We start from the raw sequence: 24419 nt of genomic DNA on the forward strand, positions 1-24419 counted from the left end.
ATCCCTCTCTGAGTGACCAAAATTTGAGTTTCAGTTACATGGTCACCAGAGTGGAAGCGAGCATATCCCTGGGTCACACAGGTCCTCATCACACGGTGTGCAATCCATTCTCTCTCCAGGTCAATCTGCTGGTCTTTATGGTTCTCTATGAGATCTAGATTGAGCTGTGTCCTCTCCAACTTCTTCAGTTACTTCCCAGTTGCATATTTAAGAACCAGCACAGAGATCTATCTTATAAATACTTTTTACTGAAATACATTAATTCTATGGGCTGAGAGATAACCAAAGCTGTTCTTTCATATACACGTTAATCCTAAACCCAGTTGCCTTTCTTTTAGCATGATGTGTGCTTCCTATGTTCTTGTTCCTCACATAATTCAGCATAAATAGAAACGAATGTGGTTTTCCTTCTCATGTGAATACCAGAAAAAGCATGTAACATATGAAGAAATGGTTAGTTTTCTCTTGACCCATCACATAAATTTTAAGGAACATATGTCTGGATACTAAATAAATTTGAGTTTGATTTAGCGCATTTAGATTATTTTAAGTGGTACTTCGGAGTATGCCTCCACATGTTCTAATCCCCTGCAGTGAGGAAAAAAACAAGAAAAGTTCCTTAGATTCTGGGAAGTGGACTGGACTTCTTCACTCTATCCTCTTTTCTTCCTTCTCCAGGATGATGCTCTCCATGTATCTTATCCTGATATGGCCTTATGTTACAAATTAGTTTTTAACGTTTCTCCTCAACCAAGGATTTTGTAGTATTGCTTAATAGATTTGGCTTTGTTTAGGGATGACATGTAGAATAAAAATGTTGCTATGTCATAATAACAAATGGCCAATTGCTACACGCATTTACCATGCGTTAACAAAATTTGAAGGTTGCTTTCCATTCCATTTGGGCAATTTGACATCCCTTTTATTAAACTAACTATAAAGTAAGAATAGCTAATATTCTAAAAGAACTGAAAATTTAGGACATTGTCTAAAACAAATGAATTTAAGGTTTTTATTCTCCGTTTTCCATTTTATTGGGTCATCCCAATAAAACAAGATGGCATCAACCATCTTGTGAACTTTAAAACAAAGCCTGAATTTGCCTCTAAATGGAGAGAGAATAAGCGTGAGGCTGGAGCAGGGTTTCCCTTGCCCAGCTTCTTCATCATGTAGTTTCCGTATTCTTCAGTGGTCTAGCACTAGAGGCAGTGACAGGGTTAGCAAGGTGTACCCATGTAAAAAAGGGGAGCTTAGAAGTTTGGGGGCATCACAAAGAACACTTAGAAAGGATCTCTGTTCAAAAGAGGAAAACCAGCCTTCCAGCAGACCTTCAGGCTCAGGTGTGACAGCCATTGTGCCTGCCACCTCTGTCCCCACATCCTTGCCCTACATACCTTCTGTGAGCACATGCCCAGTTTGTCTTTCTCACTGCTCTTTCCTCCCCAGCTCGTACTCTTTCAGATTCAACTCTGGGTTCAGAGGAGGCTTCCTGTAATGCCTATGGTGTTGCACTGTACACTCTTATGCAAGACACTCCAGGAACCCTTCTCACATTTACCTCAGCATTTGCAAACACTACTGGAATTTTTTTTCTGCTCAAATACTTGCTTCCTAATGTTCTCTGAAGTCTTTGAGGAACGTGATTTGTTGTCTTAGCATGCTAATAAGCCAGAGCCATTCATATTAGCTATTTTGTATCAAATAATGTGCAACAAATATCAGCCTGAACCAAAACCAGGATGTGCATTTGCAGGTATAGAAATTAGAATTATCAATGAGGAATATATTTAACTGTATTTGAATTATCATATGTGTCTTGAAGTGTTTCTCCAGAAACAAACCATACCCAAGAGTCTGATCATATCTCAAGAGTCCCTTCATCCTTGGGGCTGGGATGACATCTCAGTGGATAAGAATACATGGTGCACAAATCCCACCACCTATATAAAAAGCCTACATATGGTTGTGACTCCATAGTTCCATGAACGCAGCACTGTGGGGAAGAAAGGCAAGGGGATCTCTGCCTTCCTCCAGGTTTAGCAGAAGATCCTGTCCCCAAGGCAGTAAGGCACAGTAATTGATAGGGAAAAGTACCAAGTGTCCCAAGGGCCTCTGCATTTGCACTTAGGGATAGATGCACTAGTACTGCACACATAAACTATTCACAACACACATTAAAGGGGGAAAAAATCTCTTTTCAAAATTTATTTTTTTGAGATAAACCATCAAACCACATATTTGCAGCTCATGCCTTTCAGATTTCTATTACGATTTTATATTCGCAAGCATAGATTAGGTACGACAGGCAAGTGAGTCAGTGCCTTCGAAAATAGATAAAATATAATGTGAAGATACACATAAGAAAGTCTAGTAATTGGAGGGAGGATTTGGAAAAGGACTCAGAGTGCTTAAGTAAGGAATCTTTGAAACTTATCTCCTATTCAAACAGATTTTTATGTATGATGTGAATATCAAAATCTCATGCAATCTCAATTAAAATGTTGAAGAGCTGTATGTGGCATCAGGACATGTGTGCTACAGAGAACCTGAACCTTCCAAACTATGCCAAGTGGAACATACAGTGACTTTCTGATTTAAGTCAACACTGAGGTTTCAGTGGAAGATAGGAGTCTAAGCTTAAAACTGGTAGTCAGAAAAAAAAGCAACATGTGATATGTTACCTGGAGTCGACTGTTACAGAGATTCCATAATAAAAGTGTGAGCTTTCCAACTTCTGCCATTTAGAACCTTGGGAAATGGAACTTCCCTGGCGTAATTCCTCAATGTCTTCTCTTCCTTAGTGGGATCGGGCGGAACTGGCCCTGGGCCTCCGGAGGCAGCAGTATTCTGGCAGAATTTGGAACTCTGCATTTGGAGTTCATGCACTTGAGCCACTTGTCAGGAAACCCCATCTTTGCTGAAAAGGTGAGTCTTGGTAACAGGGGTGCAGAGCGTGGGGAAAGCAACAAGGTTTGTGCAACTGTAAGAAACTTTGTAACATGCCTATGTCACTCATCAGCCTGTCGACCTAGTCTTTCCATGACACTGTGTAACTCATGGTAAGAGAGCCTGCCTTCCCCGTGAGGCTTGCTGTACACTAAGCAAGTTATTTGCCTGTCTGAAAATGTTTCCATCTAAAAATAGTCAGTACTGCATACACCGAATGAAGCACATATGTGAAAGGTTATACAAACATGAAGTGACCATGGAATAGATTCGATTTCAAGAAGCAAACCTGTCCATTACTGCAGCACCTCACCACTTGGCTTTTCACTTTTACCTCCTTGAAGAAAGCAAAATTCCCTGACAGACTTTTCTTTCACTTTGTCGAAATTCTCCTTGGACATATATCACTGTCCCCAGACCACATTACCCCCTTTCCCATTCACCTCATCCTTAGTGAACTCATGCTTCCTCTTGTGGTGGTGGGGGGAGCTAGAGGAGTGGCCCATAGCATCACAACAGAACCTTATTTCTCATATTGTGGCCACCGGGAGGTCTACAGGTAGGATTTAGACCAGGAAGACTTCATTCCTAGGTCTCTTGGCCTGTAAGTGTTCCCATGACCTCTAATGTGTGCCTCTGCACAAGGAGACCTGGGGGAGCCAGAAGCCTCTACCCTCCTGAATATCCCTCAGTGCCTCAGCTCCCAATATCCTTGCCCTGAGGGGTGGAGCTCGATGTGGGATTTGCATAATTCTTTTCCTTCTTATTTTCCATAGCATTTGTCTTCTCTTGACCTACTATTTAGACTTGTTTATTTTCCATATCATCCTATTCAAGTGCAAAATATAGAAAGAGTAGTTTTATACACTGATAGAGCCTTAAAATACAGATAGGGGAGTCTTGATCTGGGGCCTGGGTTCTAGATATGTCTGACTATATGCACTGATTCCTATTAATTTTGTCATAACAAAATTCTGAAGCATTCACTTTCATTTTCTACCCTTGCCAAGAAAAAAACATTTCAAGAGAGAAAGAATGGCATGTGAACTTTTTCTTAGATTTTTTCACATTAATTCCTTTTCTTTTATAGGTAATGAATATTCGAACAGTGCTGAACAAACTGGAAAAGCCAGAAGGCCTCTATCCTAACTATCTGAACCCCAGTAGCGGACAGTGGGGCCAACGTAAGTCCAAAAGCTGAGCATTCACTCTCTCCTTGGTGCCCAGCACTGTGCAAGCAGTGGAGGGCAAGCATGGCTCTTGTTGAGAAATGTTGAGAACCAGCCTTAGACAGAGCGCTGCTGGGAAACCACACAACCTCTCTTCTGCCGACAGCTGAAAAATCTGATGACTTTGTTATAAGCATATTTGAAACCACCAGTCAGAAAAGGAAGATCTGGCCAGTGCTGTGGCTTATCTCAGGCTCGCTGTGTGGATAGAAGAAAAGCAGGTCCTTGATGCTTTTGCCCAGGGTAGTAGCTGGACCACCCCATTTCTACTGTTTTCCACTTTGAGTTAGGAAATTAGAAGCACAGACAGAGGTCTTTCTCCTCATAATTTACGTCACCTGATAAAGATGTTTTGTGAGTAACTTGCCTTTAGTATAGAAATGAGTGTCAAACGGGGTCTTTGGATGCCAGAAGCCCTAACTTCAGATCATTTTCAACAGAGGTATAATAAAGACTTGGGATTTGTTAAAAACAAACGTTCTCGAGCCAATTCGGAAAGACTGTGATAGGTTAAGTAGCAATTGAAAGCAGGTAAGATGCCTAGTTGTGTTGAAGGCATTAAATTTGTACTGTAATTTTGGCTTTTTTTTTCTTTACATTAAATAACATATTCTTAGGTAATTATACCTCACTATTCTTTTATAAGTACTTCTTTTTAAAGAACAAGTTAGTAGGGGAAAAAAGCATGCTAACCCCCATGTCTGCTGTTGGTAATAAGTAGGAACGGCCTGGATATGGAAGCCTTACACCTAAAAAGAATCCTCCCACTCAGTGTGGTCTACAGACCACTGGATGTCCTGGACACCTTTCATTTGTCCACAAAGTCAAAAGTATATGGATACTGGCAAATCTTGTCTTTTCCCTGTGCACACTTGCACTTGCGCTGAGTGCTGGTCATTCAGCAAAACTGGTAAGATTCAAGGCAAGTACACCAACGAGTACTAATGCTCACCGTCATTTCTACTACAATTTAAAACATACCAGTTGCACTTAGGAGTGTTTTGATGACGCAGAGGGATGACTTTTGATTTAGGGCACACCAACACGTGCAGGTATGGCACTGTGATCCTGTGAATGACTTGCTGAAATAAAATATTTGGCAAAAGCAGCTTAATGAGAACAGGGTGCATTTGGGCTCATAGTTCAGTTGAAGAGTCCATCATGGGGGCAAGAGCTTGAGGCAGTGTTGGGAGCAGGGAGATGCTCAGCTTGCTTTGTCTTTCTGTTCAGTATAGAACCCTAGCCCACAGGATGGTGCCATTCACACTTAGAATGGGACTTCGCACTTCAGTGAACCCCATCTAGAAACTCCATCACAGACATGCTGAGAGGTCCGTCTCCTTAGTGATTCTTGCTTGCTGAGCTCACCGTCAACACTAACCAGCACCATAAGGATCTGTGTGAGGATATGAATGTGTCAGAAGCGTTTCTGACATGGGATGGAAGAGAACAGTTGTATGAGAGAAATCTTGTGTTTCAAGGTTGTGTTTTTACTGATATAACTGCTTGCTCTAGGGTCATTGTGAATATTCTTTCATGAGCCATCATCTTTATAAATGGTTATTTGGACCTGGGTAGCTGGTTCCTAAAGATGAAAAAATGGTATTTTTACCAGTGATGGTAAATTTTGAGTTTCTAAATAAAAATTAGAATTTTAGAAAACTTTTATGTAATACCATGAGCTTGAGTCCATAAGTTTCCTGATAATATTGGTGACTTTAACAAAGGTGTTTTTTTCATTTTTATTGTGTATTGAAATGTGTCAACATGGCATATCTACATAACTCAGAAAAAAATCAGTATTTTACAAACAAGCAGCGGATGCTAGCATGAAGTCACAGATAACAAAAAGATCTAATGAACGTACAAGATACTCAATAGACTTTAATGTACCTGAGTATAAAGTTTTAATGAGGGGTGGGAGAAATGACTCCTTGGTTAAGAGAACTTGAGAGAACTTGGTTAAGAGAACTTGAGAGACAGAGGATCCAGGCTCAGCTCCTAACCGCCACCGGATGGCTCACACTGCCTACAATTCCAGTCCCAGGGGATCTTTCTCTTCTAGCCAGTGAGGACACTGGGCAAGCATATGATTTGCATTACATACATGCCACTGCTCACATGTATGGAATAAACACATAAAAATAAACACATAAAATAGTTTTTCAGTTTGCTGGTATAATTTGTAACCCTGAATTGTAGCTAGTTAAAAAAACAAAACAAAACAAAACAAAAACACTTTTAACCTTTTAAACACCACTTGTTTTGTTGCTATATCAAAAGATATATTAAGGTGTACAAGACATTCAATAGACTTTAATGTAGCCGGGGTGTATGCTTCTGGGGGGGGGTGCAGCTGGGGGCGCTGCGCGCCCGTGTGCACACAGGCACACAAGTGTAAAGGCCAGAGATTAACCTCGAGAGCAGTGCCTCAGTACCATCCAGCTTGTTCTCTGAGATAAGGATTCTCACTGGCCTGCAATTTCAGCTAGCCAGGAATGTGTTTGACTCTGCCTTCCTAGTTGCTATTACAAGTGTGTGACACCAGGCCCATCGTTGTTTTTTTGTTTTTTGGTTTTTTTCAAAGTTTATTTTGTGCTTTGTTTTTTTTTTTTTAATTGCTAATGTGGGTAAGCTCTCCAGTTGGTTTTTTTTTTTTTTAACATTAATTACATTTTATTCACTTTGCATCCCAGCTGTAGTCCCCTCCTTCATTCCCTCCCAAACCCACCCTATCTCCTTCATCTCCTCCCATGGCTGTCTCTAAGTCCACTGATAGGGGAGGTCCCCATTGTCTTTTATGTGGGATCAGAGCCATAGACTCAGGTCCTCATGCTTGTGTAATGAGCTGATGAGCATTTAGACCCACTGAACCCCATCACCAGCGCCTGGATACATGATTAAGATACGCTTCCTTTTGCCTGCTGTACAACTGCCTGAGACAGATATTTCTTTGTATACTTTAGCCAAAGTAATGTATACTCATGGATCAAAGCTGGATCAGACATGAGAATCTAGCCAGGAAAGCAAACATTAAAGACATTGGAACTGGAAGGGGGGTGAATCAAATAAAATAGTGTCAGTCCTAATTCTGCTTAATCTACAAAGTGCCATTTTTATGATAAATACTACTTTTGATGAATCAGCATAAATGTGTTCTGTTTCAGTTTTCTAATATGTTTAATATTGATAGATACTCCTCAAATAAGCACCTTCAAGACATTTCATTGATTTTTAAGAGTGTGAGGGGTAGCCGGGCATGGTGGTAAATCCCTTTAATCCCAGCACTCAGGAAAACAGAGGCAGGCAGATCTCCGTCACTTTGAGGCCAGCCTGGTCTACAGAGTAAGTTCCAGGACACCTAGGGCTGTTACACAGAGAAACCTTGCCTTGCAACAGAAAAAAAAAAAAAAAGTGTGAGATTGGCACTGACCCTGAGACTAATGAAATGTCTGAGGCCTACCAGAGTATTGGCATACAAGACAATTAGATATAATTTTCCAAACGAGTGACCAGTGTTAGAGTTCTTCTCTCAGATACTTTGAAAGGCAAAGAAAAGTCTCTGATTTCCAGCTTCCTTTCTTTACTCTAGGCTCTAGAAGAAGGACACTGAGAGGCAGTTACACCAGGGCATTCTGGCTTCACCTTCTTAGTCACCCATATACTATACCTTTGGCTCTGTTTTCCAGTACAAAGAACCTTTTATATTTGGACTGCTTTTCAGCCAATTTTCTGGTGGAAAAATAAACAGGATTGATGCTCTCGCCCACCTTCCAGCCTGCGTTCCCGCCATACAGAAGAACTACTTCTGTTTTTATTTCTTAACCATGGCATATGTAGCGGTATCTAGGATTGGTTTTTCTGTTTGTTTTTGTTTTAACTGTTTTTTTTTTTCTTATACTATTTCCTCAGCTCTTTTATCTGACTCCTCCACTAGGTTCCAGATCACATGCCTTTCCTTCCAGACGCTTCCTTCTGCAGGGGTATGGTTGGAATTTGTTACCATCCACTACACCTCTATTTCTTCCTCTCCAGATGAACAGCTTGAGTTATTTCTACCCACAGTCTCCTTCCTGATACTCATGCTCATCCATCTTGCTAGAGATTCAAAGCTTTAAAGGCTGGTAAACATGCCATGGGCGTGTTTGCTAACCCAGAACACAGTACTTTGTACTTTTCTTTTTTTGTACTCTGTGTGTTGTCTCTACCTTTCGTTCCTTCTGCAATGGTCCTGTCTACCCTTTCTGTAAAACTTGTCCCTGCTTCCTAGCTACAGCTAAAGAGCATCCCAGCCTAGCCATGGAAGAAAAACAGGCTTTGTGATCATTGCTGCCAGACGTGTGGAGTGTGTGTGTGTGTGTCCGTCCAATGCATGTGTTATGACTCACTTGTTATACTCAAACAATGCTTTGGACAGATAAATTCAGGTTCATATGAAGTCTATTAAAATTATGGAAAAATAATTATTTTGATACTCCTGTATCTTGATTCTTTTACTATTCTGTTGTCATTTTTTTTGTTTTGTTTTGTTTTGTTTTTAGATGTTAGGAATATTTATATGGGACCTATTCCTGGCAAGAAAGAAAAATCAAAGTTTACCCCTTTAGAGAAGAACATAAGATTTGAGTGACAATTCCTTTAGAACTGTTGGGCATGAAAATACCGCATTTTAGTTTTTCTGGAGTTGGTGGCCCTGTCCTTCTGAAAAGTCTTCTCTCCTGCACCCATAAACAATTTGCACACAGTACTCTGCTACCACACAAGTTGCCACCCAGACCTAGGAAAGCTCAAAGAATGGAATGCTAAATTATCAAAGCCATGGTCTACCCCTGTGTTCCTTTATTTTGTTTTGTGGTAGCTAGAAAATTTTTGAATAAACTAACACCAAAACTAACTGAAATCAATGTATTATTGTATGACCCCCTTTTCTTTAAAATAATCCCTGGATGCCCAAGCTTTGCTTCCATCATTCTGGAATCATCACCCAAGGGGGCAACATCAAGCTGCTGCTGTCTGTGGGTTTCCCACTCTCGTTACTGACTCTGAGGCCGTGTCTGGATCGTGGCCATCATTCCCTCTAACTTCATTTGGCTCTTGTTATCTTGACAATAACCGGATAGGGATTTGCTTTGCCATGCCTCACTTGCGTTTGTCTCCTACAGTCATGCTTACAACAGCACGGCTTATTATTGATGACATCCTACTTACTCTGCTTACTTTGTAAATGTCAGAGGTTTCTGCCGTAATGTGTTTAGGAAACTGTAAAGGTCATATGCGGCTATTTTAAGAAATCAGACTTACAACTTTAAAGACATATTTTTCCTCAAAATTTAACTTGGATGATTCTGAACTGTCCGTTATTTCTTTAAAATGCATATTTAAATACTTAAAATCAGGCTTTACAAGTTGGAATAGGTGCAATCCCTATTAGCATTGACATACAAGACATTGTAAGATTGACATCACTTAGTTTTGATGGAAAGAGGCTTTTCAGGGGCTGGTGTACACATAAGGACCTGTCTCTGCTCTCATGAATCATGATTTGGTAAAGAGGCAAGGGACTTCCACCACCTTCTGGAAGTAAAAGGGTGGCAAAGGTGTGCTTTCCAAAAGCTTATGGAGGAGGGTGGGGGACCTTGTGAGGATTTCAGGGAAGGTCTTCATGAGATCCTGGGTATAAGTATGTCCACTTTACTCAGTGGAAAGGCCTACAAAAGCCCTGAGGGAGATATAAGCTGATAATGTGAAGGACTCAGAAAGTCTATATGAGAAGTGAGCAGAGTCCAAGCGCCTGATGGCATGGAGAAAACTGAAACTGTGACCATCCTTTCTGGTTCCTGAAGAGCCAGGGTTGAAGGGCTTTGGGTTAGCACTGATGAGACTCTCCTGTGAAGGGAGAGGCTGGGTGGCAGGAGAGTGGAGAGAGGCTGACCCTGGAGCTTCTGGCAGTGAAGGACATGCTGACTTCCCTGTTGAGTGCAATAGGCCAGACGGCATGGAGCTGCTGAGTACCGTGACAGTTGAGGAACTGACCTCGCTGTTCAGTTTTACAGAATTTAAATAGAAATAGCACATCCTACGGGAGTGAAAGCAGGAAATGAGCTTATTGGCCGCTTCAGTGACAAGCAGGAGCTGTACTTGTGTCCTTCCTGTTGCTGTGATGAATCACTATGACCTAAAGTAACTTATAAGAAAAAAGGCTTTGTTCGGCTCACACTTCCAGGTCACAGTCTGTCACTGAGGATGGGCCAGAACATGAAGCAGAGACCACAGAGCCAGCTACACTTGCTGGCTTGCTCCCAGGCTTGAGCTCGACTAACTTTCTCAAGCAGCCTACCGCTACCTGCCTAGGCTGGGAACTCCTACATCAGTAGTGAAAACAATCTTCCATGGATACGCCTAGAAGTCAGCCTGATTCAGTCTCTCTGTCTCTCATTTGGGAGCAGTTTCTAGGTGACCGGATCAAGCTGTCAGTTAAAGCTAAATGGAAGTAGTGGTGGCTTGAGCCAGGATCACAGTGGTAAGAACCCAGATGAGTGGGGGAGGGGCTCAAAAGATATAAGAGAGGTACATTTCATTTTAGATTTAGCTCTGTGTTGTGAAACTTTGAAAGGCCATTTTGTTGATGTTCAAGTTCTCCCAATTCTGGGCACGGTATTCCAAATCGATTGTGATTGTGGTTTTGGAAGCAAATGTGCTTTAAAAATGAAGATTCATTCAATTTATACTTGGTACTTTATGATGACAGGCAAACATCTAAATGAGGGACCCTATTTGGATGGTGGGGTCAGGTGACTCTCAGCCACACTATGCTCTCTTCTAGCTTCAGTGACTAGTTTCCTTGTTGTAAAGATGAGGAAACCTGGCTGCAGGTACACACAGCTAGGTGATCTTTGGCATAGACCAAACACAGTCAATAGTCAAAGTGCAGGTATATTGCAGGATCAACGTGTTAGAAGACAAACAGTTCTGCTTGCTTTCTTTCTTTTTTTTTTTCCAAGACAGAGTTTCTCTGTGTAGCAGAGCTCTGGCTGTCCTGACACTCACTTCAGGCTGGCCTCAGACTCAGAGATTCACCAGACTCTGCTCCTGAGTGCTGAGATTAAAGACATGTGCCACCACTTCCAAGCTGCTCTCTTTCTTTAATGGTTTATTTATTTTCATTCTGTGTGCATTGGTTTTTGTATGTCTCTGTGAGGGTATCAGATCACTTGGAGCTGGATTACAGAGTTGTGAGCTGCCATGTGGGTGCCGGGAATTGAACTCTGGAGCCAGCACTCCAGCTCTGCTTTTGCTTTCTTCCTTCTTAAGACACTGCCCATCATCTTTCTCCCCTCAGACTTAAAACAATAGAAACATTACAGAGATGTGAAGCCAAGGAACTTCTTGCTTCCTAACAGCTCTTTAATTCCTAAAACCTTGACAGAGTTTTGTGTTACTCAGATCTAAACTAAATTTAAAATATCTAAATATAGACTTTGGAATAATTTGCTGCTTTTTTTTTTTCCTTGTGGCCAGGTTTTTAGAATTATAGGTGACCTCACGTAATTTCTCATCATGTTTGCAGGAGTAGCCTGGTGACCATTGAGGGTACATCCCATGAGTTCATTTCTGTCCATCTGTTCGTTTCAGAAGATCTTTCCGAAACAGGGGATTTGTTGGGATTCACATGTCCCATTGAGCTGCAGCTGATGGGTTTTGAATCCTAGCCACTAATATGATTTTGCTGCATTATCTGAATTAAAAGCTGAGTTACTGTGAAATTCATTTCCCTCTCTTTTTCAGATCATGTGTCAGTTGGAGGACTTGGAGACAGCTTTTATGAATATTTGCTCAAGGCATGGTTAATGTCTGATAAGACAGATCTGGAAGCCAAGAAGATGTATTTTGATGCTGTTCAGGTAACTCAATATTTAAATCATCCTTGCTAGTCAGTTCTACCTTAGATCTTGCATATTAATGAGGCTTTAATAAGAAATGGAGTACTACATGAGTGGCTTATAAAGTATTTTCAGTTAGGGAGGGCTCAGTACCTGCAGTGTAATTTCAACAATAGTAACCATGCTTACAATTTTACTTCTAACGGAGCAGTGAAATGTTGTTATGTGGTTCAAACCTCACTTAAGAGTCATATATCTAGCCAGGCATAGTGGTATTCCCCTGTACCTCCAGCATTTGGCAGGACTGGGGTAGGAGGACTGCTTTGAGTTTAAAGTGAGATTGGGCTACATTGTGAGTTTCAGGCCAACCTGAGCTACAGGTACCTGTCTGAAGACCCGATATAGACCCGATATCATAGATCAGAGATTCTAGTCAACAACACATCACATGGAAGACAGTGTTCCCTGAGGATGATACTGTCTGTTAACATCATAGTGGTGTCCCTGTTGTCCACACAATGACAGTGCCTAATGCACATTGCTTGGAATATTTGGAATATACCCCTTTCCCTGAGCAACATGACTATGTCCTTTTCTTTTGGCTACATTTTACATTATGGGAAAGGAATGTTGGCTTTCTAATCTGAAAATTGACTAAAGTTAAAATTACTGAAGATCGCCAACAGTCCAATGCTGCTGCTATTTGAACTCATCTCCAGATATTTAATAAAATTATATAAATAAAAAAATTAAACTTCTTCTTGAATGCTCAGAATATTTTTATATTCAATACTATTAATTTATAGGGAAAAATCCTTTTTCTTGGGGATGGAAAGTTGAAATGGGCTTTCATCTCTGCCAGAATGACCTGGAACCTTACATTGCTAGGATGACATTGAACTGGTCCTCTTGCTTCCACCTCCCAAGTGCTAAGATTTCAGGCCCAAATTATCACACCTGGCCTTGGAAGCTTTCAATTGCACTTATTTTAAGTCTCTTTCCTAAATGCATTATCCTCTCTAAGAGATCTGTGTGATCTGTTCGTTGAAATATAATGCAGCTTGCTTTGACCTTGCTAGCTGGACTGAGTATTTTGTGGTTTTCCTCTATCAATGAGTTGAGGGCTTCATCAAAAAAAAAAAAAAAAACAACAACAACCCTTTCCCCTCACATACAGGCATCAGAAATTCCTTGTACGGAGGCGTGTATTGGACAGCTTTTATTACAGCTTGCAGTGAACATCAAAGGCAACCTAGGTCCCTGTGTGGTCCCCGTGGTCTTGCTCTCATTTGCTAGCATAAGAGAGTTCATTCCTATGAGGGCTACTTTTCCTCTTCCCAGTGTGGTTTTGTGTATTAATCTTGAGAATTTGTTTTTCAATATAATTTGGTTTGCACATGGCATCTAATTATCATCCTAGCAGACATTTCAACTGTATTGATTTTAAAGTGGCCCTTAAGGCCTTGATATTCCTGGAAAAGCCCTTTTGAAGTATTGTTTGAATTACCTTCCCCCAGTTTCTAAAACTGTACCCATGTAACTGTTAGTGTATTCTGTTTAGACAAACAGTTGGCAGGAAAAACCTTTAATAACAAATGGTGCAAAGTGTTTCCTATGACTCTTAATTGTAAAACAAACAAAACAAAAACAAAAACAAAGTAAAAAAAAATAGCATTTTCAGTCCATTGCATATTTTCATTGCACAGTTAGGAAAAGCAAAGTTCTGAGCTTGAAAGCAGCATTGTCTTCACACACACACAGCGAAGTTTCTTTTTAGCCAAGTTGTACTTTTTAATGCACAAGATTAAGACACTCAGCATTCCAGCATGGACTGGAAGGGGCACACAAGGCTTCCATCCCTGGCCAAAGAGCTTTGGACAGTTGGTGGCTGCCAGGGAAGGGGAGTCAGTTTTCTTTGGGGCTGTGGCTTCTGGGAGGGTCCTCATGCCTCGTGGAATGACTTCACACCCAGGTGCCCAAGGGCAACACTAATTAGACTCTGGGTTTTTGAGGGTTTTTTGTTTTGTTTTGTTTTGTTTTGTTTTATTTCCTTAAAGAGTCCATGAAGTAAGGAAGGAAGGGAGAGAGGGTCTGGAAAGAGTTGGGGAAGGGCTTGAGGAGTGAATACAACCAGAATACATTGCATACATGTATAAAATTTTAAAGAAGAAATTAAAACATTTTTAAGACTATTATGAGTCAGGAGCAGTGGAACACACCTGAGGTATAAGGCCCAGTTGACTCCAGGAGTTCAAGACCAGCCCTGAAGAACATAGCAAATACAAAAAAGAAAAAGGAAGACAGGAAGAAAGAAAAGAAAGAAAGAAAGAAAGAAAGAAAGAAAGAAAGAAAGAAAGAAAGAAAGGAAGGAAGGAAGGAAGGAAGGAAGGAAGGAAGGAAGGAAAAGAAAAACCAAGAGCAGGATAATGTACAATATTGTTCTGCACTGTTGAGTCACTGGTTGTATGGACACTCTTCTTTAGCTTCAGGTGAACTCAGGTAGTATTTTTTGCAGTGTGCTCTCACTATGCAATACTTTGACCTCTCAGCTGGTTTTTATGGCCCTCCATGAACACACACTAAGAATTTATAGTGGGGCAAGATATATGGGCAGGTGACTTATTTAAGAGTTCAGAGGCTCCATCAGCTTAATACAAATATTGAAGAATTAAACCACATGCTCTTTTTTCCAATCAATTCCGTATATATTTGACACACAAAAAAAGTATTCATTAGAGTCATAGTAGGATATGTTTACATTTCTCCATTTCCTCACAAAACCATTGCTTTGGGCACAGAACTTCATCATAGTTTATTTTAGGAGTCAGCAAGTTGGTCACAATCGTGCAAAAATAATACAGTAGTTTATTCACTCTCCATAACAGGGTAATAATGTTTCTCTAATCTGTGCTCAAAAGCTATTACTCTTGCCATGTAGAAAGAATAATTTCTTGGGTGATGAACAAGTATCTGCTTGAAGGACTTTATTGCAATTTGTGTTATGAGAAGTGTAAATGGCTAAGATGTTCAGTTGCATTAAATGAGAATGAAATATTAATGTAATAACTAAACCATCAATAAAATTAGCTTCACCGCAGCTAATGAGCCCAGCGGTGTTCATTTATTTCTTACTATCTTGCATTTATTTGTTTGTTCACTTTCAGTCAGTCTTCTCTGTCTTCCCAAATGTGCTTCCTGAAAACCTTCCTTTTTCTGACAGCAGTGATCACTCCAGATCCTATCAGAGCCCTTTGCTTCCTGTGTCAGAGTGTGGGGACGATTTTACATCAGAAAAAGAAATGGAAATTAGTAATATTAGTAATTCCAACATACTTTATACTTTTTGATTTTTTAAATACAAGGTTTATTTTATTTCTAACCTAGTTTTTTATATATGATATTAACAGTCTAAGGACATAAATAAAATGCATTGTATAAATCATTTTTGTAAATATTATGTTTTTAACCATAGATTTTAACTATACAGTAATAGGTTTTTTAACAGAATAAACAGGGGAAGAGTTTGACTTAATTTTTCTGTGTACTTGTAGATGCACATTGGCCCATGTGGCCAGAGGTCAACTCAGGTCATTCCACCGGGTCCTTCCTCCTTGTTTTTCTGTGTATGGCATGGTCTCTCGCTGCCCTGGAGCTCACTGATGAGGCAACACTGGCTGGCCAGCAAGACCCAGGCCTCTGCCTTTCTCCTCCCCAACACTGTGATTACAGCAAGTGCCACCATTCCCAGCTTTTTTCTATGCTTTACTGACTGAGCCATTTCCCCAACCACATAAGAGAAGTAAATAATTGGCTTACCAGGGCTAGTTTCTATACTGACTTCTTTTAAACAAAATGGCTGCAGAGTCTTCACAGTAGGTAGTGCTGTTTCTATTTTATGGATGAGAATTACACTAAGACCTATAGATACACTAAGCACACTGCAGCATTCTTCAACAATATGAGAGCTATAACTTGATCCATATAATCTGACTTGAACAGCCCATCTTTGCCATTCTCTTTTGCTCCTTAAACCATCCTGGATCTTAGGCTCTAGCACTTTATGTTCTTCATCTACAGAAGGACCTGGGCTTTGTACTGACTCAACTCAGACATGGCATTGTGTCCTGTCTTTGAGAAGGAAATGACATTTAGAGAATGAGAATGGCAAGTGTTTGGTCATGGAGGAAAACAAAGCCAATGGTGCTGGGCCAATAGAGAAAAGTCTAGCCAGATGAGTAAGCGAAGCATAGAGCATAGACTAGAAGAAAGAATACAGAAAGTGGTAACATTTCAGATCAAATCAGATTAATGGCAACAAACTCAAATTGCAAATAATGTGTTAAATGTGGAGGAGTGTGGGTATGTGGGTGTGAATATGTGTGTTATAAGCCTTTAATTATAGTATGAAACTGAGAGTGTTGTTGGCACATGCCTATAATCCCAGCACTAAAGAAGCTGTGGCAGCGTATCATACCGCTATGGGCAGCCAGCCTGCTCTGTGAGTGAGTTCATGGCAGTCTGTCATCTACAGCAAAACTATGTCACAAAAAGAGGAAAGAAAATGAAGTAACTGATTATACAATAATAATATAGAATTTATTACGCAGTTGAGAAAAATTACAGACTATTAAAAATGTCCAATTTTCAGGCCATTGAGACTCACTTGATCCGCAAGTCTAGCGGGGGACTAACATACATCGCAGAGTGGAAAGGGGGCCTCCTGGAACACAAGATGGGCCACCTCACGTGCTTTGCAGGGGGCATGTTTGCACTTGGGGCAGATGGAGCTCCAGAAACCCTGGCCCAACACTACCTTGAACTCGGAGCTGAAATTGCCCGTACCTGTCATGAATCTTACAACCGCACCTGTGAGTACATGGGCCTCTTCATTCATACTCAATTCCCTCAAGCTTTGATCTCATCCAGTAAAGGGCTTCTCCATAGTCTTCATCCAGAAGGGGGAAGAGAAGGAGGGAGGGAGGGAAAAGAAAACCACCATGAAATTTGATTATACTAATATCCTGAAAGGAATTTATGCCTTTACTTAAAAGTCACAGCTTTTATACAAAAGAGACATCTTACTGTGTCAAGTAACAAAAAAGAAAGTAGGTCACATAAGTTTAAGCCAGCCTTATTTACTTACTTTTGATTTTCCTCAGTAATACTGAGTAAGGGTCTCTGACTCTTACCATAAAGAAACTTCGCCAAAGCCCCATAAGGAGATTTTATGTCTGTATTCCTATTTATAAAATAAGCAATTTAAACACAAGGATTAAATAACTGGCCTTTTGTGACATAGTAAGAGATTCTCAACCACCAAGCTTCCAGCTACCTAGCAAATGGCCACAGTACCTTAGAAACACCTGGTGAAGTGCTCAGTAAATTGGAGTTAAATGATTGAAAGGAGGAAAAAAAATGTCATTTTTCTATACTGGATCCTTTTAGATGACACAAATTTAGAAGTATATTGAGTATCGTGTATTGTATGGTGTGTATAACTGGCCCTTAAACGGGTCACACTGGCGTCTGTCTCAGGATTGCTAAGTACTTTCCAATTTTGTCAAGGTTATGTACCCTTACTCAGGAGGTAACCCTTGTTAACTGATTGCATATGCTTTAGTCATGAAACTGGGACCTGAAGCTTTCCGATTTGACGGCGGCGTGGAAGCCATCGCCACAAGGCAAAACGAAAAGTACTACATCTTACGGCCAGAGGTTGTCGAGACATACATGTACATGTGGCGACTGACTCATGATCCCAAGTACAGGAGCTGGGCTTGGGAGGCCGTAGAGGTGAGGCTTTCTTTAATCTGCACATTTCTTATAGATCAGTTTCTTAGTGCAAAATGGACAGCCACGGAGCAAATCTGTCGTGGCAACTTTTCGGAGATTTCCATAGCTCTGTCAAGTGCAGGACTGGCTGTTTCCAGTTCATTTACTGTGTACTGTGGGCTTTCGCTGTATTATAGGAAGCTTTGAATGCCGAAGGATATGGATCTGAAAGACCTGGAGAGGCATAAAGTTAACCGAAAGTTAAACAGAAAGACCTGGAGAGGCATAAAGTTAACCGTAACTATAGAAAGAATGGTTACTTTGTTCCGCTGGGGATACTGGGCAGCTTCTGGATGCTCGACACTGTCTGTTGTCTACTTGAAGTCACTTCAGAATCCATGCTTTCCTGCTGGCCCCTGGACTTTAATGATACCCTGTGCGTTTACCTAGGGCAGAGGTTCTTAGTCTATGGGCCGCAGCCCCTTTGGGGTAGCACATCAGATAGCCTGCCTATTAGATGTTTACATTACAATTCGTAGCAGCAGCAAGCTTACAGTTATGAAGGAGCAATGAAAATAATTTTATGGTTGGGGGCCGCCACAGCATGAGAAACTATGTAAACAGCTCAACATTAGGAAGCGTGAGACCCACTGGCCAGGAGTGAGCTATCTGCTTAGCACTGGGGAGAACTTACAGAACGGTTTCCTATGGACAAGGGTTACCCACCAGTCAGATTTCTCTAGTCTGTTTCAATATTAGTGCTTTAACTGTTCTTCCTTGATTCTCTTCCTACCAAACACGGAGTGAATCTGTTGTGCTAGGCACCAAAGGAGGTGCCTTCAGCTACTTACATCAAACTATGTCTAGTCTCTAGGGCTGTTATGCTAAAAGGAGTGGGAGAAAATTCGGAAAATATGAACAAGCAAATGCTTTAATTGCTTTGTTCTCCCCAGATCCTTGGTGGAAAGCTAGCTGCCTTAAACATTGATCTTAGAGAGCATTTTTCTCAGAAGTCTCAGGAAGTTCATGTAAACTTAACTAACACCTTAGGAATCCGTTGATTCGCCCTCTTTCTGCCCTCTCTCTCAGTGTGTCTGCCGTCACCAATCATCAGTCAGTTTAGGTAAAACATTCCATTTCCTAATTATATTAAATCAGTAGTGGTTCCACTTGTTCAAATCTACACTTTCTCCCTCTGGAAGAAAATGTGTTAAAAGTGAGTTTCATCTAAGCCTCAGTGGTATGGAGCTGTCTACGACAAGGCCTACAAAGGAACTGTGAGCTTAAATTGCAAATACTGATTTAAATAGAAAACATCAGGAATAACATATTTCATCAGATCTAATGCCAGGGCTTAGGGTGTGATTCAGTTGCTAGAATGCTTCCATTGCAACACATAGGCTCGGAGTCTGGCTGTTGCACCAATACACCAGGTGCACACCTAGATTCCAGCACTCAGGAAACAACAGGATCAAAGCTCAAGGTCATGTTCAGCTCTATACGTAGTGTGAAACCACCTCTAGCTACATGAGATGCTGTATCAAAAAAGAGATGGCTTACTTTGCAAGCATGAGGACCTGAGTTCGTTCCCCCAAACCCATGTAGAAGCCAGACATGACTGTGCAAGCATGAAGACCCCAAAAATGCTGAGAGTGCCAGAGGCAAGCAGATTCTCAACTGGCCAAGCAGTCAAGCCACAGAAATGAGCTACTTCAAAATACAAAGTGGTGGCAGAGGTTAGCCAACATTGTTGACCTCTGTCCTCCACGTGTACTCACACAGGTAAGCATACTTACTTGCACACACACATACATACAAACCCAATTCAAAAAAAAAAAAAACTAACAAGGCGTAATTTTGTAGGAGGCATCTTTATTTCCTGTACCGCTAGAGCAACACTTCATGCCAATATTATAGATATTAAGTGTAAAAAGAAAAAAAAATGTGTTCCAAGGGTACAGTCCATAGTGGGTGGAGGAGGGGTAGAGTCAAGAGAGCTGGAGTTTGAAGCAGCTGGTTGCTCTGCTGAGAAATGCAGTTGCTCAGTGACCTTTCTCCACTTAAGTAGTTCAGAATCCCATCCAGGGAACGGTGCTTCCAACAGCGGGCAGGTCTTCCCACCTAGTGAAAACAAAATAACCCCTAGAGGCATGTCCACCTCCTGGGTGATTATAAAGTAGATCATGGCGACAACACTGTCTCTCTCTCTTTCACACACACACACATGCATGCAAGGACACCCACACAAAGGTTTTCTTTTTAAAGACAACATCTGTCGCCTTATTTTTGCTATGGACATCAATTCAAAAACTTTGTGTTAAAGGAGAAAAAAAATATTAACTATAAAGTTGTCCGATCCATGTTTGAATGAGGGGAAGTTGTTAGAAAGTCAGTCTTTGTTGTTCTGTCTTCTGAATGTCAGTATCTCGATTATCTGGAGATGGCAAATTCCACCAGCTCAGGCTGACATGGTTTCCAGCTGTGGGCTTTCACAGATTGCCAGTGTCACTCAGAAACCGCCCTGTAGTGTGATTTCCCAGCTCACTTAGTTGATTCATGAAACCTCTGGCTTACACTGGAATTACAGTCAAGCAATATTGGTTACCTGTGATGAGTCAGGCTGTTTCAACCCCACACTTTTTTCACTTCTGCTTTCAGTTTGTAAAGTATTTCCAAGCCGTCATCTTGCCTCATAAAAGCAAAGTGAAACAAAAAAAACCCACACTTTTTCCAGCATTCCTTCACTGACACGCTCAGTAAAACTGATATCCGTGTCTTCATTAAATAGGATACTTATTTTCAATAAGTTAGGGCAGTGTATATGCCACAGTAGAGCACTGGAGCCCGCCTTCAGTAAATAGCAGTCCAGTAATCATAGTCATTTGGACACTTGTGAACACACCTAACAGAAGTTACTTTGAGCTGCTACTTAATTTGCTATCTGTCAGCAATAGTAAGAACTGTATTGGCTTTGTCCCAATTGAATAGGTGACAGCTGGCAGTTAAGATGTATTTGAATAATAGTTGTGCCTGTTTGTTCGCACAGATTAGGTAATATCTCAACTGATTCACAGAAGACAAGGCCTCATGGGACTTTTTTCTTTCTTTATAGTTTCCTTTGATGTCTTGGACCTCACGCTTTCCACAGCAATATTCTGAATCTGAGAGAATAGTGTTTCCTTCCTGTTCCTGCTCCTGCTTCCCCAGACTTGATCCTTCTTTCCAAGCACTCTTTCATGCGTTTGTGTTGCCTGGGCCTTTGTTATTTTCTTTGAGACCAGAGAAGTCTCAAGCAGACAGCTTTAGTGGCACAGTTGCTTGGAGGATGACTCTTGCAAATCTCCACGGATCAGCTAGTCAATTCCTATTCACACATCAGTGCTTCCTGACTTGAGTCTAACTGGTCTAACTTGAGTCACTGGTTATATATAGGCTTACTTGGCCCAACCCCAAGTTCTAATCACTCAGGGTCAAGTTTGTCTTCCATGCACTGGTTCGAGCCACAGTCGCTGTAACCAGCCTTAACGTCCTGTGCCCTGCTAGCCCGTTGCAGCACGTTTGGTCCCTAATAAGATAAGCCATTACCCAAAATGCCCAGAGGCTAAGCAACTGCCAGAACAGACAGATGAAATGATCTGCTCAAGATGTGACTGCTTCCACTGACGAGAAACTGTGAGGATCAGTCATGGAGGCCCAGGAAACCTGTTGTTCCCAGCTTCACGCTCCTCATATCTTAACATGTAGACTTCTGCTTGGGGATTTTGTTATTAGCACATATCAATTATACAAATAAGAGAAAGTGTGATAGCGGTTCCAGCCTGTGCATTCAAGTGTTTCGTTCATGCATTTAGACTTGGACATGGGTTAGTTAGTTTTAGGAGAGTAAAAAGGCTCTTCCACATTATCCTCATTTGTAAATTATTTTTAATTTACCTAAAGCCTTAAAGACTGGAAAATAGCTAGGCTGCTGAAAGGCCTTTTTCACTGTGGTAAGTATCCCCTTGCCCTGCTTTTACTCTCAGGGCGACTCTGTGTTAAAGGCACTGCCCATCTTAAGGGATTTCAAGAGCCACAATTAGGAAATCTAGACTTGAGGTCAGTGGGCCACTCTCCCCAACTTTGTATTTTTGTCTTAGTTACGGTTTCTATTGCTGTTATGAAATAGCATAACCAAAAGCAAACTGGCTAGGAAAGGACTTATTTTGTTTACACTTCTAGAGCACCATTCAACATTGGAAAAAGTAAGCACAAGAACGCAAATGGGCCAGGAACCTGGAGGCAGGAGCTAATGCAGGGGCAAAGGAAGGGTGTTGCTCACTGGCTTGCTCCTTGTGGCTTGCTCGGCCTACTTTGTTACAGAACCCAGAACCAGCAGACCATGATGGTGCCACCCACAATGAGCTAGATCCTCCCATATCAATCACTACTTAAGAAAATGCTCTACAGGCTTGCCTACAGCCTGATCTTATGGAGGCATTTTCTCCTTTGGGGTTCTCTCCTGTCAGATGACTATAACTTGTGTCAAGATGACATAAACTAGCCAGCACAACTATTATACTTATTACCCAATGAGGTCTTATGGAAGATAAGAATGAGTGGGTGTGAATTGAAAAGAAAGATGACTATATGTTGTTTGTCTCTTTTCTTTTTCTAATTTCTTTGGTTGGTTGGTTGGTTGGTTGGTTGCTTGATGAAAGATGGCTGGTCACTGGATTTTTGTTGTTTACTGCACAAAGGGTATCATTAGCTAATCCATGCTGCCTTCGAACTCACAGTTCTCCTGCCTGAACCTCACACATGCTGAGATTAGAGGCCTGTGCCACTATGTTCTTCTGCCAGCTTTTTATCAGATAGATGAAATCATAAAATTGTCCGTGGACAGGAAAGGTTAGCTAATCACCATGCCTGGCCTCCTCGGCTTATTATCACTGAAACAGTGTCCAGGGAATGGTTGACTAGGAGGAGATTTTGGGATTCTGACAGTTTTAAGGAAATACCTGGAAATTTGGTTTCATTACATTCCAGAGTAACATCACCTGTTACTTTTTTCTTTTGTTTTTTTTTTATGCTAACCACTTTTTCCCTCTTTACAAACAAATTTTGGGGTACTCCATGCATCTGATATTTGGCAGCTTATCAAAAAAGAAAAAAAAATAATAGGAATTGGAAGTTGCCTCCCTGAATTTTCTTGTTATATAGTATTTAGAATTTAATTGAAGCATCTTTTTAAGCTTATTTCATTTTCCCAAGGTTTTCTTTTAAGTACTAAATCGTGGGGAACTTTTCTTTGTTCATGTAGCATGCTGGCTAGATTTTCTTTAACCTAGCTATTAAGTGCTTCTCCTCATGGTCACTACTGCTCTCTTTAATTCTGCCCTCTGTCTCTAATATGAAAGTCCAATGGCCCCATTATCAGTATCTGCTGATTGAGGCTGAGCACTAGGTGAACTGTCTCTGCTTGCTCATGAGCCATCATGGCTGCTACATGCCCTCTCTTTCTTCTTTTTGAGCTCCATTTTCAAAGTAGAATTTTTCTTCAGACCCCTTTTCTAGCTAGTGAAAGTTTTTCTCAACTAACATGAAAATGCCTATAATTTCCAAGAGGGAAAAACGAAGTATGATTTTAAGTTTAAGAAGAAAGAATAGCCATGCAATGGCTTAGGTAGTAAAGTACTTGCTTTATAATCATGAGGACCTGAGTTCAAGCCCCAACACCTACACAAAAAGCCAATCTCAGCAGCATGCACCTGTAATCCCAGCATTAGGGGGTAGAGACAAGAGAATCCCTGGGGATGGATAGCCAATCAGTCTAGCCTAATTGATGAGCTTCAGGTAAGTGATAGGAGGTGCTTGTTTTCACGAGATTGATATTCGAGGCTGTTCTCCACGCTCCATACACACATGTACCCACCTCTAGTTGAGTACACATGTGTACACATATTTAAAAGACAGGCAGAATTGTGCTTCCTAAGAGAAAACAAAGAGAAATCAAAGTAATAGAAATTAGAATGGGAAATGGAATTACTTTACCTTGTTTATATTTTCTACTTTCCACTATTACTCATAGGGTATTATGATTTTAATCTCAATCTTTGCCTTTTGTGTATACAGTTCTATTAGTTAATTGTCTTGCTGCTTTGCAAAATAGCCAACATAAGCAACTTAATAAAGATTTTTTTGAGGCTATATCCATCATCATGGGGACAGCATGGTAAAGGGAACCTGGAGTGTTTATGTCTGCAAACATTATTCAGAGAGAAATCAATGCTTTTTCCTGGTTATTCAGTCTTGGACCTGTATCCATGGTGTGGGCTTGACAGTGGGGCTTCCCTCCTCAGTTAAGACCTCTCAAAACACCCTCACAGATATACTCAGATATGTCTCTCATAGATGACTCTCAGTCCAATCAATACACAGTGAGCTCACAGGTCCAACATTTGACAACTCAGCTTGATACTCAGACATACTCTAATCCATAACATTCTTCCCCTGTCCCCTGAGACGGCTCATGGCCATTTCACAATGCAAAGTGATTAGTTACCTCAAGAATCTATCCAGTAGATTTTAACAATTTTAGCTTTGTTCAAAAGCA

At 40.9% G+C, this 24419-nt stretch overlaps 1 protein-coding gene across 4 annotated transcripts in view; it reads left to right on the forward strand.

Annotated features, from left to right (window-relative positions):
* Positions 1-24419, forward strand: part of Man1a1 (mannosidase alpha class 1A member 1) — a 190662-nt gene that overhangs the window by 158361 nt on the left and 7882 nt on the right. For all 4 annotated transcript variants that reach the window (XM_060373417.1, XM_060373419.1, XM_060373418.1 and 1 more), the window contains 5 exons: positions 2802-2925; positions 4037-4130; positions 11961-12076; positions 16704-16923; positions 17676-17848. In XM_060373417.1, coding sequence (XP_060229400.1) covers positions 2802-2925; positions 4037-4130; positions 11961-12076; positions 16704-16923; positions 17676-17848 — 727 coding nt within the window. The remainder of the gene's footprint in view (positions 1-2801; positions 2926-4036; positions 4131-11960; positions 12077-16703; positions 16924-17675; positions 17849-24419) is intronic.

The sequence above is a fragment of the Meriones unguiculatus genome, chromosome 20 (genome assembly GCF_030254825.1).
Source record: "Meriones unguiculatus strain TT.TT164.6M chromosome 20, Bangor_MerUng_6.1, whole genome shotgun sequence".
In the NCBI taxonomy this organism is placed as follows: Eukaryota; Metazoa; Chordata; class Mammalia; order Rodentia; family Muridae; genus Meriones; species Meriones unguiculatus.